This window comes from Gadus macrocephalus, chromosome 5 (assembly GCF_031168955.1).
Source record: "Gadus macrocephalus chromosome 5, ASM3116895v1".
Classification (NCBI taxonomy): domain Eukaryota; kingdom Metazoa; phylum Chordata; class Actinopteri; order Gadiformes; family Gadidae; genus Gadus; species Gadus macrocephalus.
The window spans coordinates 6,854,578-6,874,085 of record NC_082386.1 but is presented as its reverse complement, the minus strand read 5'-3'; the positions used below and the strand labels follow the sequence as shown (position 1 = coordinate 6,874,085).

The 19,508-nt window shown below is 43.3% G+C and overlaps 1 protein-coding gene across 1 annotated transcript in view; it reads left to right on the top strand.

Annotated features, from left to right (window-relative positions):
• alk (ALK receptor tyrosine kinase) overlaps positions 1-19,508 on the top strand; it is a 294,090-nt gene that overhangs the window by 101,297 nt on the left and 173,285 nt on the right. Inside the window, exon 3 of the mRNA XM_060051906.1 lies at positions 2,398-2,553. Coding sequence (XP_059907889.1) covers positions 2,398-2,553 — 156 coding nt within the window. The remainder of the gene's footprint in view (positions 1-2,397; positions 2,554-19,508) is intronic.

Here is a 19,508-nt window from a genome sequence, read left to right as displayed (position 1 = left end):
AAATGCCTGTGCGTGCCGTGCACACTGGTGTGATGTCTGAGCGTGGCGAAACGGGATGAGACTTAGCTTTCGCCCATGGCTCTAGGTTGGTGTTAGTGTGCAGTGTGTAAGGTATGCAAATTGGTTAATGTAATCGATTCACACACGCACACGTATTGGAAAATGCAAAGCTTTAAAAGGGCTTCTTGTCTTTTGCAAAACTATATGCTCCATCAACCGATGGACCATATAGTCATGATAAATCCCTCCGGCCTTTAACGTCAACTTAAATTAAGTCTGTTTTTCAGTGTTACCAGTGGTCAGCAGAACTGTACTGATTCAAACCATTACGGCCCAAACTTTGAAAGGTCGATGAACCTTTTATCGGACACCCATTTTATCACTCTTATATCACAGAAACACAGGCGTTTATTGAACGCCACTCAGTGGTCTTTCACTGTGACCTCCTCGCTGTTGCCACATCTCATTGGCCCGCGGGGTCCTCACTGATTATCGGCTATTGGCACCAATGAGTGCTGCGAGTTTGGCTGAAAGCATTTTAAACAGAAAAAAAAATCATGATCTTCTACTGTGACTAATTCAAGGCGAGTCAAGAAAATATAAAGTGCCACCGTGTCCTCTAAAGTCAGCCGGCTCTCACTTGGTCAACCAAGTAATTTCCAGTCAGCCCTAATGGAGTTCTGCGTTACTATAATACCACTTCATTACCCAGGGCCCAGCGGCCCGGCCCCATTGTACATGTGTAGACACCGGGAGAGGGCCGCGGCTAATCTGTAAAGCAGCCCCCCGTTTTGAACCCCATTCAGAACAGCACCCACCATTGGACCGAGCCACACGTGCAAAATAAACGATAAAAAGTTACCACATGGGAGTGTGTGGCCCCTTTTCAAATCTTGTGACCCCAGTAATCAAAACGCTTTCGATTCCGGCCCCCACGGGTGGGCCCTTACGATCCAGCAGGGGCTCCCCGTCCCCGACCGCTCCGCGGTCTAAATTGATAATAATCAGATGGCAATGATCGACTCTAAATGCTGCGCTGTTTCCCCTCCGTCTAATTGCGCCACCGGGGGGCTAATGCAGGGACATCCTTCCCTCATGTAAGCTACGTGCTAGCTACCAGGACACAGCAGCCACATGTATCAAGCATCTGTCGAGCCCCATCTATCAAGCCCCATCTATCAAGCCCCATGTATCCAGCTGGGAAGGAACGTGCCGTGGTTGGCATTCCAACGAGATCGACTCCCAGCCAGAAGGTTCTGAATCCTGATCCCCCCTGTTGCCTGAAGCCTAGTCTGCACGCATCCTGGAGCAAGACGCCTAGCATACCTCGCTGCTCTTAAATTAGCGGCATATGGACACGGTGGCAGTCGCTTCGGATCAAAAGCGTCTGCTTAATGACAGAAATAAAAAATAAAAAGTGTACATGCTAAAAGGGATTATCCGCAGGAGTGGTTGTGCCTTCTGTTGGGAGGGAGACGGTTGGGGGTGTATGGGGTGGGGGGGGGGGGGGGGGGGGGTGTTAGTGGTTGGGAGGGTGGGGTGGAGGTGGAGGATGATTCTACAGTGAGAGGAGCGATGTGGTGGAGCGCTTGGCATTAGCGCGGTAACGCCCCCAACCCCTGCCTCTCTAAACTCCACGCCTGTTGGGGCCTGTTGCATTAGGCATGAGGCCTCGGAGGGAGAGGCCGTGGTGAACGTCTCCATCACAACGATGTGCCCTTAAGATGACGATGGGATCCACAGCCGCTCAGGCGCGGTGTATCGGCGATGTGACGTCGTGTATATATAATGAAATGCTAAACCTTGTGTATGAGAGGAGCTAACTCTAACCCCGTTGCCATGGCAACTGCTTACGCTCACTGTGTGCTCCTCTGAAGTTGCACTAGTACGTGCAGCTGGAATAAATCTTAAAAATGGGCTTAAGGAAGGGGGAGTGTCAAAGACTATGCTGACCGGGTAAAAATTAAGAAAATGTCGATCTCAGAATGGAAATAGTTTCCCTTTGTAAGCTAATCTTTGATCTTAAATCCACAGACGGATGTTGGTTGGAGAATATTGCAACCAAATCATATCATACTCTCGAAATTGGTTGGAATGTTTAGTATTTAATTAATTTAGTAGCTAGAATTTAATCGAAAAGCAGGAACTACAGAAGGCCTTGGGCAACATTTGTATTCAGTGTTTTTTCAGTAAAATATCCAAACCCCTACTGAGTACCAATATAGTTAGACTGATTACTAATAATTAATGTGAATAATATGAACATTAAGGGATGACTTGTATTCCTCTAGCCATCCTTTGGATTGAAAACCCACTAATACAACCAACTCCAGTCCTACCCTGTTCGGCCTCACCAATTACAAACCTAACATGATCAACCCTTGGTTCTTTCACTAGATCGCAGATGCAACAGCAACAGCAAGTCGTGTGACAAGCAGCCCGCGCTCAACCCTGAGGTGACATGGAGCATCGTGGCGGCCGAAGACCCTCACCCGGACGGGGACGACTGGAGGAACGAGGACAAGGAGGGAAGCCCCCAGGGGTGGGAGGAAGGTAAGACAGAAGGTATCACCCTTTGCCCCTTTATTCTTACACGCACACCTGTTGCCTCTACCCCACCCCTCAAATGATCTACTGCTGATTCCTGCGCTGAGATGGTGTCGTGTTTGGGTGGTGGGTGCCTCATATCAGTGGTTGTGCTGCTCACCAAAAGAGGGGAATTTACCCCATAATCACCTTTAATCATATATGTTTGTTCGTTCAGACGTTTAGAAAAGGATGCATTACTGGCTAGGATTTGCATTATTTAGAAGGTTATTTATGTATATTGCTTCATACATGCTTCGCGATTTGAGAACTATGTAAATCGTGTGGTCGTCGTTTTTCCAGTCGGGACCGATGGAGAACACAAATCCCAGAGGAACGACGTCTATGTTCCAACTTTTCCACAGATCCTTCTGACGGCTCCCTTTAAGTGCCAGTTTGAGTGAATTGCAGGTTTTGCTCAAAGTGTTATTGAGAGAGGGTATTTTATAACAAAGTTCCGCCGGGTAAGAAGTAAAGTGAACGTAGTTTGCCGCTTCGGCAGTCTGCAGCGTGCATCTTGTATTGAATCTTCCACATCCTCCAGCTTTATTCATTTTTATACCGTGAGAGAGGTGGAAAAACAGCTCTTATCTCCTGAGGTGACGGTGAAACGGAGACACACAAGAATCTATTTATTTCCTAAAATTATTTGTTCCTTTTAACGTTTTCGGTGTTTGGTTTGTTTATCGCGGGCCAGAGGTGTGTGTGATCAGACGGGGTTGGGCTCTTGATGTGGTGGAATATTGTTATATATAGTCCTCCCAGGGATCGTAGGAAGTATAGTAAACGGTCAAAGGGTTGACTCTGTATGTGTGCGCACACATTTTATCAGCCGTGTTATCAGTGTGACTTTCCTTTGATTTTAAGTATAGTCTCTTCTTCCTGACCTTCGGTTAACCCCATTGTAGGCTTGACTTCAATGCAAAGGCTGTTTAATGATTACATATCATACGTAGCTTGTAAGGCCATACCTCCCATGTGGCCTGGATTGATTTGATAAAAAAAAAAGTAATCTATTAGAAAAATAAATATTGGATGCCTGGGCCTGACTTTTCCATCCGTAATGGACTTTTTCCGATCGCAATCGAGAGAATGGCAAGCTTTCAAAACTGTAGGAGGGAGAAATTATATTAAGGGATGTATGATAGATTGCCTGATAGCTAAATACACTGAGTAAGCCGCTGATGATACGGCTCTGTTAATAATGTATGCTCTGATGTCCGTTATAAAGCCAGAGGACTAAATACAGGCAGTTTCAATGATGTACTTTTAACCGGCATCAAACCCTAGCACACCTAGCCCTCTGACCACGTACCACCGCCGTAATCAAAGCCATAAACGTATGCACGGCAGCCTTAGAAAATGCAGCCGATTGAAGTTATGTGTCATGAAAGTACAAAGGAATACAAAGGCAATGTATGTGCATAATCACAGTGGAGCCCCTCCGTTAGCCACAATAGAGCCGGCGTGTTTTGAATAATTGAGCCAGGCGAGCGGCTGTCTCCAAGCATTTCACTCGTGCTCGCACTATAAAAGGGATGGAAATGAAGGGCAAAATGTTTAAAGCCGGGGATCTGTGGAGTCCCCGCTTTTATTGTTTGGGCCAAAAATGTATCCTCAATGCAAGTTGCTGAACTGTAAAATTGGGAGTGAAAAAAACAATGAAGAAAAAAAGGGACCTTTGTGGAACACGCTCTTTGTTGATCAGCTGCACGATGACACTGCTCTCAAGAACACCCAAAACGTATTTCATGCTACTTCATGAAGTGTCTTTATCAATTGACCAAGTGTAGTTTGGTAAATATATTAAATTATATGATTCAAATATATTTTCACAAATCATATGAAGCAACAAGTAATAAGGTATAGATGGTTCTCCCTTTGGATGAGCTCACACAAATGACCTATTGAATGAAACTTTTGCTTTCTAACTCACTAAACTAATCATTAATTTCAGCATTACTGGGTGCTTACAAAGAACTGTCATATTTTAAATAGTTAGTAAATCATTAACTAACACTTTATAAATTATTTTATAAAAAAAATCGGATATCTGTAAATAATATATTTTGGTTTAACTAATGTAAAGATACAGGTAAAATACTGTTATCATAACCCTCCTTGAGGTGTTTCAGTTAATCTTAGAGAACGTAAATGATCTAATCATCAACCATAATTTGCAGTGTAAGGTAATGTTAAAGAAACACTGACTAAATCGGTTATATATTTATCAGTGCTATTCTTCATTATGTCCTTGGCCAGCCATCGAGGCACCTTTGTCGTCCTCTGTGACTGAAAAGTGGAGGACTTTAGCCACATTAGCATCACTGGCTAAAGAGACTAATGAGGAGTGCTGCAGGCGGTGCTACCTTTTGGCAAGACAATGAGCATATCCATGTGTAGCATTTAGAACAAGAGGGAAACTCATTACAGTTAACATCTGGTGACACTTTTCCTCTATCCTCAAAGGCAAGCGCCGTGTGGCAAAACTGGAACGGAAGCCCGACACTTGTTACTCTCAGACCCTGGCAGCGCATTTTGGAGAGCCGTAAAGGTGAAGCTCAGTGAGATTACCATATGCCCTTAGCCATACCCCGAGCGATGCTGCGCAATGCTGCGCTATACTGTGCTAAACTGTGCTAGCACTTTTCCCAGAGACAAATATGTCCTTAGTGACCCTTATCATGTTGATGGGAAATGAGTCACAGCTGTCCCTTATAACCTACAGCCTGAGCTTCAGCGATGCTGCCTTGAAGCACAATGGTGGAAGGAGAAATAAAAGTAAATAAAAAAATTGCATTCGACTACTATAAATTGCCTTGTTGACGAAAGTGGTTGGTCTCAAATGTGCATGCCTTCCATCGCCCCTGCCCCGGTGCAGAAGCAGCGTGGGTTTATGGTAGTGCATTGATCTCCCGCTGTGTGCATAGGGGCCAGGTAGGCATCAGCTGGAGTTAAGGTGTCTTTGTTTTTAAATGGAGAGTAAGACTGGAACCGAGACTGATTCTTTCACCTGCCAACTCAGGAAATTGACGGCGCATTATAGAGGTCTATAGAAGAAAGGGCTTATCTCAGCTTATATTTTTCTCTCTGGTGGTAGTGAAGGGGTCTCTCCACGGCGATGGTATTAAATCAATGGGATTTTTTGCTTCTTCTCAGTTTTGGATTTATTCTTACTTGCATTTCTACTTCTTAGGGGGGGGCCAGAGGGGGCCAGTGCCGACCTTAAGAACAAAATTTGACCCAGCTCCACCCCCTTCTATTGGGATGATAGTATTAGCCACATTAATGTTCTTTCCAATAAAGACATATCTTACCTTATATCATTATAAGTAAATCAATATACCAGTAAAACAAAAACGGGTGGAATATAAATGTACCAAATTAAAGTTTCCCAATCGATGTCCCAAATCCTATTAGTTGTGTGTTTCACCAAGCAAAGTCAATAATTGCAATGTTCTTTGCTTCGCTTCAGTGTGCACTCTGCCTGCAGTGGTATGTATACCTCAATCTTACCTGTAAAATCAGATGGATAAACATTGCCTACTCTGTGTTTATGACACAAATTAACCATAGTTCTAGGCTTTACGTCGCTTGCTTTTGAAAGGTAAACAGCAAAGATGACAAATAAAAGTTTTCTCTTGGACCTTCTTGACAATAGACCACAGCCACTCACACATGAGCAACCTCAAAATCCCCCTGCACGGACAAAACCACAGACCTTGTGAATGATGTTGCCATGGCTCTGCTGACGAATCCACACAAATTATTGTCGGGACAAAATGAATGACAGTTTTCACTCGTAATTTTACTCCTGCTGCTGTAATCACTTTGAAATCCGGCTGCAATCATTATATGTCCTGACCTATTTGGCACAGCACGACGGGACAATGCCGAAGGGGTCAGGGCAACTCTGTGACGTGGTGTGGGTTGATTTTCCATTCGTACTGGTGCCATTATTACCCTCCATAACGTGCACAATCAGTGTTTGCTCTTTCACAGAGGCGTCATTACGGGACAAACGCATGTGTCAACCATGACACTAATTATGGGCCTGCTCCTTTTATGTTCCAGGGCACTGTTAGTACACTTATCGTCCCAAGTTCAGTCATAAGCTCAGTCATCACTGAGCTAATTGGAACACGTGCATCATCATCATCATCTTCATCCCCTCATTTATCGTGCAATGCAGGCCGTATGTTTGGCGAACGATTCGAGAGGAAGCACAAATGTGCGCTATCGCTATGGTGGAGTAACTCGATCAAAGTCTCAGGTAGACCCAAACAAAGCCCTTAAACGTGAGGATTCTCCGTGTGCCCTCCCCCCACCCCCAACCTCTGTTATAAGAGGTTACATAAGCAGCACAGTTATTTTAAGCCACTCAACATCAAGAATAACACTTGGCCCCTCTCTGTGTGATCAAGTGTTACGCAGCGGAACCCAAGCGTGCGCCACATCGTAAAAAGTTCAAGTTAAAGCTTGTTCGAAATCTATTGAGGATGTCTGCGGATGATGCAGAAGCTGTTTGTGTGTGTGTGTGTGTGTGTGTGTGTGTGTGTGTGTGTGTGTGTGTGTGTGTGTGTGTGTGTGTGTGTGTGTGTGTGTGTGTGTGTGTGTGTGTGTGTGTGTGTGTGTGTGTGTGTGGTTGAAAGGCGTACATCACACTGACTAAATTATTATAATTGATTGTTACTGATTGCAGATTTATCTTCTTTTTAGAATACATTGCACTTTCTTTTTTAACTTTGCCTTTATTTTATATCTATTTTCTTTTACTTATCTATTATTTTATTTCATTGTATGACAACGTTTCTATGTGGAGCATTTTGAGCCTGCCTCGTGTATGAAAAGTGCAATATAAATAAAGTTGCCTTGCCTTGCCTATAAACGGGATTCAACCACTAGTTCAACCGGTCTGCTGCTCTCGTACTGATATATTGTTACTAAAACTTTGATGTTTGTTTGTTTTGTTTGTATCAATGTGTCCAACACGTGTCCCATTGTATTTATATATACTCGAAAGACTATAATGACTGTCATGCAGATAGTTTCCCCTGTCGTGTGTCTCTAGCTATCTGCCAAGCCAAAGACAAATTTTGTGTTTTCCAGAAGTGTCCGACTTGGACCTTTGGCGCTGAATTCGTATTCATCAAACCAGCCTGACAAATCCGTTCTTGCGGTTGCGTCGGCTCTCTCACTATCTCTTCCGAAGGAAAAGGCTAAACGATAAAGTAAAGAAGCTTGAGCCGGCCAGCCCCTGAATTTATTATGACACTCAGAACTTTGACAAAAACTAAATAAACTGCCACTCCTTTCACATAGAAGCTACCTTTAGCCACAGCCTTATAATGCGAGTGGGAGTCGCAGCCTGAACCCAGTTCAACGCGCTGGATTGTGCGAGAGAATACCGTGAGTGATGATGGCCGATTAGATGAAGGTTTCATATAGACTTTCCCTGAAAGTTTTACAATGAGTCAGGGTAAAAACTTGATTTGCTAAGGTTGCTTATTACTTATTCCCAGTGCAATGACTTTTGTGCCGATCAATGGTCCATTTACCACAGAAGAAATACTGCTGTACTTCAACCATTCAATTAAACTTTTTTTCCTCCTCATCTTGAAACATTGTTTTTCCTAGAGTGCCATAAGGGCGTGTGGAATATCACCCAGAGACGTCGAGTCAATGAGTCCTCCTTTGTCTTCCTATGGCGAGCATGTGGTATTGCAGCAATGCACTATAGCGAGGCTGTAGTTGCCCATCTGTTTGTCTGTGATGATAGATGTGCATGTGGAAAAGCAGCTTCTCAAAAAACAACCCTACTGAACAAGACATGGACTAAGTTAGGATGCGTTAATTTTCTTGTCAGAAACAGTGCTGGCCATATTTCAATTGTAGAGAAAATAAAGTCGATCAACAGGATTCATTTTAAGTAATTATATCTTTTTTTTCGACCGCATTAGTTAAATTAAATATTACATATGAATATATTGTTGAATTTCAAGTCTAACCATATATATAAATAATTATTGTTAAATTATGCCTAATTATCGGAGTGAAACTCAAGCTCTAATGGATAAAAAGATTTTGCGCCATGCAGAAATGATCACGTTAACACGCGGTATATGCCTGTTCTATTAAGGGTGCGCACTCACATCATATGCAAATCCTAACAGCATGTAACATGCAACCCCATAATTCCACAGTGAAATTAAAACTCCCAAGATCTGCAGACACTACTGAGTAATTAACTCGGATAACGATGTATAATTAGCGGCCAGGGAAATAACCAACACGAAACAGTTCCAGCACTTTTTCTGTTGAGAATTGTTTCGCCCAAAGGAAATAGTTTTGCCCTTCAACCGGAGCTCATTGGGATCCATCGCTGCATCGCTGGCTCGCTGCCCTATGTTCAGAGCATGTCTTACACAGGGTGGGTCCACAGACCCCTGTCGGGACATGTGAGAAGGCCAGGTGTCATTGTGTTTGGCTGTGCGTGCGTGTGTGTGTGTGTGACCGTGTGTGTGTGTGTCGGTTTGTTTCTGTTTGTGTGTTTGAGACTGTGTGTGTCAGTGTGTATGTGTGCAAGTGTGTGTGTCAGTGCGCGTGTGTGTCAGTGTGTGTTTGCAGTGTGCAGCCCCGTAATGCAACATCGCCTCCAGGGCTTATTCTCACCACGAAATCCCCAAAAAAAAAAAGAAGAAAATCACTAACCCACCCAGAGAGAACGAGCTAACGAGAGCGCATGGATCAATCAAGACAGGCCATCACAGGCATAGGGTAGTGGGGAGTATGGGTTCTAATGTGCACTCTGACCTTGGGTTGGGGATGGATGGGGGAGGCTACACATCAAGCAGGGGGTTGTTTATAATGCAGCAGGTGGGGGGATTTCTATCACCGCCCTAATAATTGTAGAGCGACTCCACCCAGCCCCAGACTGTTAGACCCCGAGGTCGGCGTGGTGAAAGCGAGCTCCGAGCGTTGCACGATAGTACCGAGTCACGCGTTGTCTCTATGATTTATTACTCCACCCAGGCCCCCCCCCCCCCCCCCCCCAGGAACCACAATCACATCCTAATTGTACCCCACTTCCAACATCAATGCAATTACCACAGCAATTCCCCCCCCCCCCCTCCCTGCTTGTGAGGTACAACCAAGAAGCAGCTGAACCAAAACGGAAACATTGCAAAACATGGCCGGCCCCCCCGCGGGACACCGCACCGTGTGTCTTCACACGGAGGCCTCGATGTGACAAAATGGAACCTGTTAACGTATGTGCCTGTGAGGAGTCATGAGGGACGGCGGGGGGCTAGTACCACAGGCACGAGTGTGATGTGATACTCTCCGCGGCTCCCCGATAGCATCTCGGCTGCGCGCCACAGCGTGTTCAACACGCTGTGTTCCACCTCCCCGCGCTTCCCTCAGGCTAACAACAATGGCCGTCGCTGTGGGATTTGGAGACGCTGTGATTCCATCCATCCTTTTTCTTTGGGTCCGAGTGTCTCTCTGTCAGAAACATGGCTCTCGTCCTACTCTCTTCTAATGGACCTCTGTCAATACGTACAGCGGAAGGATGCCATTAACAAGATGACATTACTGCGTTTGCTTTTATCATTCCATTCAATTTGATTGTTAATAGGAAACAGTTGTACCTAGGAGTCCTTTTATGTTTAAGCTGGTGCTGTTGTTGTTCTTTACCTCTCGCCCCAAACAGCAAACTAGTCGCGCCTGCAGAAAACTGCAACCGCTCAAGTTGCAATGCATGTCCCGTCGTCTCAGAGAATATCATCTTCCCTCTCCAAAGCCCTGACCATTTTGGTCTGTATTCTGTACAGTCTTGCATTTTATCAACATCATCATTTGATGAATAATGTCGGGAGGGGAAGGCAGAATAAAACCTTCCTTTTTTATTTAAAAACATACATTTATTTCATTCTTTTAGATAATATTTTGCAATAAGAATCCAGGCGTAGGAGTTAATCTCTCTTTCCCACCAAATGTGTTTCCCCATGGGTGCACTGCTGAAATACTTTTATACACTTACATATTAAGGGCCCTTATTTAAGCAATCCGGCACTTTTCAGTCCTTCTTGAGTTTGGTATCGACCCAGAGGTCGGTTCAATCAGTTGCATGATTGCAAATGCCATCCGCACTCCATCCAATAGCCAAACTGCCTCCCCAGGCCATATGTTTGTCCTTCATCAGCGCCATCGATTCTGCTCCTCAAAACACCAACGCCTAGAAGAATGTGTCCTGTGTTTGTGTGTGTACACCGTATACACACAAGTGTGTCATAAGTGAGCTAAATAGATCCAGTCAAGATATATTCATCCATGACATTCCCCAGACCTGGTTGCAGCTTTTGCAATGATGCAAGGGATTGTCCGATTTCATGCATTCATACAACCGAAGCACAAATCACTGGAAATCACATCTCTGGCACTTTTTTATATTTGGAGGTTGAGCAGGGTGGGTGTGTGGCGACCGGGACGGTGTGTGCGTGTGCGTGCGTGCGTAGGCGTGCCGTGCGTGCGTGTGTGTGCGCGTGCTTAGGAGAAGGATGGGAGGAACACAGGTCTGGTCTAATTCTCTGCGCTGGTGCCCGTGTTCCATCAGTGACCCAGTCATGTTTGATTAATTAGACTCTTTTGACGGAGTCTCCCTGAAGGCTCTTCTGCTTTTTTGGTGTGGGATCATCTCATCTGCACTATTACTCACATGCTTGCGCATAGATGCACACAAACACAGACAAACACACACATGAACACAAACACACACACACACACACACACACACACACACACACACACACACACACACACACACACACACACACACACACACACACACACACACACACACACACACACACACAAACACACCAATGAACGCACGCACACATTAAAGTGGTTGCACACCCATACATGCAACAATGCAAAAGAAGGCGCACACACACACAGACACATACACACCTTTGAACACAAGCGCACACCCACACTCTCGCACCCAAGCACACAATCAATTCCCTCTTCTTTTTTTTTGTGAGGTTCCTCACTCGGTCAAAACATATGTGTGTGGGTGTGTGACCCCCTGGCTTCCCTCTGGGGGTTGTGATGAGAAATTGCTCTGCTTTGGACATGTAGAGGTGAGATGAAGAGCCTAGAGATCGTTTTTTTATTATTATCATCTGAGATATCGCATTCCTTTTGCGGTCATTCCCATGCTGGTCTTCGAAGCGTCTCACATCAAAGTGCCTTGTGGAGTTGTTGTTTTTCTTTAGCTTGCCCTTTGGACGAGTAGGACCTTTCTCAAACCGTCTTTACAAGTCTACGTTGAAGCCTTTTTTTCTCAAAGTCACTATTCTGAAGATGCAACGAAGCCTCCGCCTTAGCCCATCCACCTATGGGCTCTGGATGAACTCAACAATGTAACCGACAACCAAGCCGTGTGTTGTTCTGCCTTTCATTGATTATAAAATGCTAATCTTTGTGAAGCTTTGTTTGTCAATGGGTTGTTTTTTAATGCTCTTCTCACTTCTCACACTTCTCACAAATGAGTAATGGAGTTACTCAGGGATGTCTTTGGAATTACTCCTCAGCTTACATTTGATCACATATGTAAAAGATGAGATTTTAATATACAAGAAAGCTGGTTTAGTTCTAGTGACCTGCTGGAAAACAGTTGGAAATGCAGAAATTCTGACTAGCTTCGGCCAGTTAGTGTAGGAAACTCAATTGGCGGAGTTAGAGATGGATATAACGATTATGACTGTGAATTTGGGTATGATTGGATTTTGTATCGTTTTTAGATTGAATAGTTCTCGCAATGTTGCTGTCTAATCTCAAAATGCAGTGTTCTAATACTACTGATTACAGGATCCAGAGGGTCATTTTACATTCAGCATTACTAAAAGCACCGTGATATTGCAAGCGCAATTATAGCAACTTGCCCTCATTTATAATTGTATGTATTGTTCGGATGGTGTGGCCCTATCAAATCTAACTAGGACACCAGATGTGTGGGAAGATTAAATAGTTTGGAATTGACCCACAGATAAATAAATTAATTAAGCGCCACAAGAATTGCTTTCACCGCAACCGACTCCAGAACAGAAACAAATAATTATCTCAAAATTGAAAATGAAACCAAATGACTAATGTCTCGGGCGGTAAGAGTTAATGAGGCAGTGTTTGGAGTGGCAGACTCAGACTACTGGGTTTAGGACGGCAGGTCCTCCTGCATATTGAAAGCAGGACAGTGTAGAGACGGGACGATGCGATGGCACCCTGGTGTTTGGATCAAGGGATGGTGCTGTATTCTCAAAGGAGAATTGTCACGCTGAAACTGCAAAGTGGCCAGAACCTCCCTTGAAGAGATATGACAGAGATGAGATTAAACCTGCATGTTTTACATAGAGGGGAGGGGGGGGGGGCTGGGAGTGAATTATCTTCAGTTCAGATTTTTCTTTTTAAGGACAAAAAGCAGAAAATAGCTTCAGTAGAATAGTCTCGTATTGCAGGTTGAAGTTATCTCTGCATACCATCACAAACAACATGCTTCTGTATGGTGCCGTCAGAGGCATGTTATTTTTCAACTTGATTCATGTCTTTACAGATGATTTTCAGATTTTCAATCTTAAGAGGGCAATCCGACTTTTCAGTTCTAATTTACCCTCAAATCTCAGAGGCTGGTCGTAAAGTTTCATCGACTATTTGTCTACAAATAATTTTAATGTGTCAAAATTGCTAATTTATCCAACATGTGGGTGTTCAGAAACCACCTAAATTCAATGTGAATTCCAGCTATCGTGGTTTAATACATGGAAGTTGTATTCCTCCACATCAATTTCACCTCCTGAGGGAGGTGAACTTGAGGTGAGGTATATCTGTTGAATATTTATGATCCTTAAATTCACATTAAGGAACCATAGTGTGACAAAATCTGTAGGTTTTGTACAGTAAAACGCATGTTCATTCTGTTGAATGAGCTGATCTTAATTTCACACATTTCACTATTCCGTTTCAAAGTCGCTCATGCCATATAATATTATGGTGGAACCATAAACTTGGCGTCAATGTCCATGCATGTACCAATATCATATGGTCAAAAACCCTTCTCTCAAATAATATTTTTTATAGTCGATGGTTTTATTGATTCATTCAAAAAGGACACTGCTGATGTGTGTGTGTGTTTGTGTCTGTATGCGAGTCTGAGTGTGTGTGTGTGTGTGTGCGACTGTGCGTGTGCGTGCGTGCGTGTGTGTGTGTGTGCATGTGCGTGCGTGTGCAACACATTTCATTCGTCACCCTTGGATGGTTTCTTATTTACTGTCATCACCGTCTTAAGGAAAAACCAAATTGATTAATTTGAGTGTGTCATCTTGTTCTGCATGGTCTCCTCTTAATTCTTGTTTGTAAGATTCCCCATCCATTACTGTATTTAATTTTTTATATTAATGTGGAGTGTTCTTATGAAGCCATAGTCCATTGTATCGCTGGACTCCACGTGACAAGCATTGGCTGGGGTAGAGAGAAGAAGGGGGAAAGGAAAGAAAGGAAAGAAACCTGGATTATTAATGTGGTTTGTTGTTGCATGCCCCTATTCAGCTCACACAGGTAATATAGTCTGTGGTTCACTATTTGAGATAAAAGTTTTTTGTTTATTTCTGAGAGGTAATGCTTGGCTCTGGAGGCCTTACTACATAATTGTTATCCTTGTTTGTGATTTAACATCTCTCTATTTAACAACTCCAAAAGTGAATTGATAAAAGGAGGGGTGATATTTAAAAAATGTGCGAAATTGAAAACATTCCACCCAGTTCCTTCATATTGTTGTCCATCAAAGAAAACTCTTCTCCCTTTTTTTAACCAGTCAGTGCTGGGCTTTGAGCTGTTGCAGTTCATGGCTTCCTATTTACAATCTCCATTTCGCTTCCCTCTAGCCTTTGCTGTGCAAGTTTTCAGATAACATTAGCCCTCCTCAGCAGTTATATACGGTTACTCTACTGAACGCGAGACAATGGCATTCTATCCACCACCCACCCAACCCTTTGCACAGATTCAGCCCTGGGCCCGTGCATTCCCTTGTCTCCTTTCCTACTGTCCATTGCAAAGCTTTCATCCCCATTTTCCTCCTCGGAGGTAAAGCAACCCTCAAGAGAGAGGGAGAGAGAGTTTCATGTTCATATCTTTCCTCCCGATGTGCTCCTTACTCTTTATCTTAAGTTCACCAGCATTCTGTTTGTTTGGAGTGAGTTTGTGATTCAGTGAATAGGAACGTTTGTGGCAAAAACGAGCCTTTCATCACCACAGGGGTGACCTCAAAATCAATGTATGAGCTTTAATGACTGCGTGTTTGGCTACATTATCCGGATTTTGAGCTTCTTAGTCCATTATTTATCTCTATATTTTAGCATGAAGATTAAAATTGGCGTGGCAATGCAAACCATAAACCCACTTTAAAGAGACAAACAAATGTGCCGGGGGCACGTACAAAGGATGTGAATTGGCGCCGAAATTTAAGACGCAAGTCTGTACGACTCCTAGTATATATCATTCATGGGCCCCCATTCAGGACGCATTCTAAACGACGGAGCATATGGGGAAGACGGATTATGACGCTGTGCAAGATACGCACGTCGAATGTTATGTCCAGCTCGTGCGTAGAGCATCACATGAGCATTGCTGTTCATCGAAGGGTTTATTACGAGTCTACATTATTTTTTAGGCTTTGAGGATTTATATTAGAAATCACAAGTGAAAGTAATAGAGGATTAAAGGCGATACATCATGTTTTCGTAAATAATTCATCAGCGTTTCCACATGAACGCGTTGCATCATTGATGTTGCGCCATTCATGTTGGATCTGACTCAGCTTTTGAAGGGCCCCCGATGCTGCGTTGGTTTGGTGGCGAGTCACGTCCACGTGAGCGCTGCGTTAGAAGGGATCTGTTGGCGCGGACACCGCTAATCTAGATGGATCAGAAGACTTAGTTCCCTGCACGGTGGACAGCCTCTGCTACCGCCTGAAACGGCAGACGTTACACATCGATGAGTTGTAGCTTATGTGTGTGTGTGTGTGTGTGTGTGTGTGTGTGTGTGTGTGTGTGTGTGTGTGTGTGTGTGTGTGTGTGTGTGTGTGTGTGTGTGTGTGTGTGTGTGTGAGTCTTTGTTTGTGTTCATTGCTGAGGCCCTGCCCATTCACTTAAGAATGTGAAACCCCCCCTTGATTTAAGATTCAAACTAACCGCCCTCCCTCCACCGCCTTCGGGAGTTGCTTGGCACCCATGTATTTGCAAGTCTGCGCCTTCTCTTGTTACGGAAAAACCATGCAGATGAGAAGCGCTGACTACACAACTTGAGCCCAGATTAATTTCAGTCTGGATGTTCTGTGGTTATGTGTATTTATTTTTCCTATCATTATTCAAGATGTTTCCGGGCAAGAACGAAGTAACAAAGAAAACTAAGACAAGTAACCAAGCCAGCAAACAAGCTCACAAACAAATTGATTGACTGACTGACTAAATGAAAGGTAATTACAGTCAATCAACAAAATGGGTGAAACAGATAGCTTTAAAAGACTGGAGGTATTAGAGGGTGGAGGAATATTCCAGTAGGAGTATTACAAGCCACAAACGTTTATGGATTCAATGCAACACAGAACCCTGTGGAGATTAGATTAGATGACATAAGCAGGTAGGATTAATTATATTAAATTAAAGTAGATGACATTAACATAAAGTACATTTAATTGTCGTATACATTAACATAGATTATATTAATTTACACTAGATTCAAGTAGATGAGATGGGTTTAGAGTATATTAGATTGATGAGAGACAAAGACGAAACAAATGGAATGGAGGCACATACAAGCTCCAGACTTGGAGCGACAGAAGGCCTTTTTTCAGGGCCAACACCGTTACTCTGCCTCGCCTTCTGTAGAAACACACGGAACACTTGGGGCTTTGTTGTTCTGACTTCAAGCCGGCAGCAGAGGAAGTCACAAACCAAATCACCGTCTGTGGAAAAGGGGGAACCGGTGGGACGAGACAGGGGTGTGACGTTTGATGACATGTTATGTGTGCGACCCACTAGGACACAGTAGGTTGTGTGTTGTGTCCTGTATAAAATGCACAGCAAAGAACGTCCATGCCTAGCAAAAACACAGAACCCAGGTCAACCGGCATTATTATAGTTCCCCTATGTAATACATAACACTAGACGCCAAGGCTGTTTTGTGAAAGTCACTTCTCTTCTGCTGCCGGAATTCTGGCATGCTGTTCTCAGCTGTGGCAGCATTACGCCTGTGTGGTTTGGAACGGTGTATATGTCAAGGAGGACCGAGCAGGTGTGGAGAGACACAAGGGCTGAGGTACGAAAAGGTGGGAGATTCTATTCCCATAGAAAAGTTTTAAAAGAAAATTAGCTGGGAACCCAACAAAAGATTGAATCTAATAAGGATTAAGGAACTGAGATATGTATTATTATATATTATATATGATTAGCTTTTTGGGGAATGGGATAACAAACTTTCATAGGAAACATAACATTTTGAGGCCAACCGTCACTAATGAATACATTTATATAATGACTTCTGCAACCCCCAACCCTGCGTTTGCAGGTCCGGCCATAGACATAATCATAGACAAACACACACAGACGCCACATTGACTGCTTTGACCCATTACTGTGATACGTCAAAGTCGCCACCATATTGAGGGGCTTGCCACCATATTGAGTGACTGGCCTGTAAAAAATTACAAGTAAACGGTGGAGCTGCGCATTATCTGTATAAAAAGTACTTTAACGTTTACATTTCTCAACCTTTTGTATCATAAACCCTTTTATTAAAAAAATGGCTACTTGAAATCGGGTTTATAGTATGACTAAATCGATCTAGTTAACAGTTGTTTACAGTCTTTTTCTCGCCAATATTGGGGCGTCCATCTCTATATGTCTATTTGTTCAGCTGCATCCGGACACAGTCGAGATGATTGATTGTATTGATTGTTAGAAGAAAAAGATTCTTGTTGTTAAAGTAGGACTACACTATAAGGAAATATTACACGATTCAGATAACAGAATAGGATCACGAAGACCCACAGGACCACTGCTCACTTTGCAGTAGATATGCCGACTCTTAACAGTAAAAAGCATCGACAGGTTACTTTACGAAGTATTGTGGTGTCTGGGTAAAATAGGCTAGCCATTGATGGTTAGGGCCTCTGCCTGGCATGCGACCACTCACACTGATTCAGTTTGCCCCCCCCACTGATTCAGTTTGCCCCCCCCCCCCCAACGAAGGCTATGTATATATAGACACTGATATTAATACTTTTGAGTTATTTCCTGCCTTTGGTGGTGTAATTGCTCCACCTCAATTTTTTCATGGTATTAAACGGTATAACCATTCTCTTTAAGGGATTATCATTCCCTCCCAAGAGGTCTACTTCAAACAGGGAAAATAAAATAAGATGTGTGAGTATCAAATTGGTTTTACAGAGAGCCATGCGAGTGGGTTTCATGTAGTTCGTTAATCATTCGTTAAATTGTATTTAATTGGACAGAATAAAAGAGGTCAATAAATACTTGAAGTGAATACTTTGAAATTAAAATGTAAATTGTAGGTATCTGTAGGACCGAATCAATGGAAACCCATGGATTTGGAACAACAACTAAGGTGGTAATTTTATCAACAATTATTTTTTGAACAATAAATCTACACTGATTTATGGATAAAAACCTGGATTATTCCATTGTATAAAAAAACACGCAGGTAACGGAACAGCATTTTTTAATTGTTGTCTTTTGATATAAGACATATTGACCTTCACAAAATATGTTACCATATCCCCTTTTTTCAGAGATAATTGGTATTTTTACACAAGATATCACACACCATTTGATTTGTAACCTCCTTACTCTCCTTTGCTGTAGCGTCCGAATCCCTGGTGAATATAGAGCAGTCCTATCTTTCAATCTTTGTTTGAACTTGATGTCACATTTTAAACTGGGTTCGCCCATCTGAATGGATTAACATCTGATAGACCCCTGTCACTGACACCTGCCAAGCGATTAAGTATTGATTCAAAAAGTCATCAAACTAAATTACTGTAATGTGCTTATATTTAAACATAGGTACTCATCATTCTACAAAATGTCTCGCTATATCTCTTGGCTTTGGAGGTCAGCCAAATGAAAAGAAATAAACGCTTGTTCCTGGCATTAGGATACAATTTAGTATTGTACAACATCTATTTGATGATTCGAAATGGCCCTCTCCTCCATTCAGAATGTATCAAAAAACGCTGTTCTAACCGCATTTCAGCGGGAAGGACAGCGGAAGGGAAAACAAGCCAATTTAACATTTTAAGGCTAATTTGAGGAGTCATGGATGATTATGCCTCCCCCTACCCCATAACATAAAAAGTCTTGATCTGTATGTTATGTTGCATCCTGTCATATTCATATTCAATAATATTATTTCCCTCAAAAGTGCATTTGTAGCGCTACGCTTTGCAGATTACTTGGCAGATTGCTTTGCAGTGTGATGTTGTACTTGGTAACGTGTCATGTAGGTTGTTCCGCGTGAATCACTGTGACAACTCAACAATAACATGGCGATGGAAACCGATGTTAACAATGTTCTCGCTAAAGTTCCACGACTGCGCCGGCATGTCTCGACATTGTCCAACGCTGACCAAAACTAGATCCATTTTTACTCGTCGGGGCAGGCTTGTGTTTCTCTTCTTGGGAGGTATGTTCTCATTCTTCCTGTCCCATGTGGCGTGCCACCAGGGGCATATCTTGCCCACCCACCCCATTTACACTGCATGATACCCCCGGGCTGAATCCTCCCTCGACGTCATTAGGCTGTCGTTTCATTGTGAACCCAGCAAAACACACAGCACCGTGGGCCCCTCT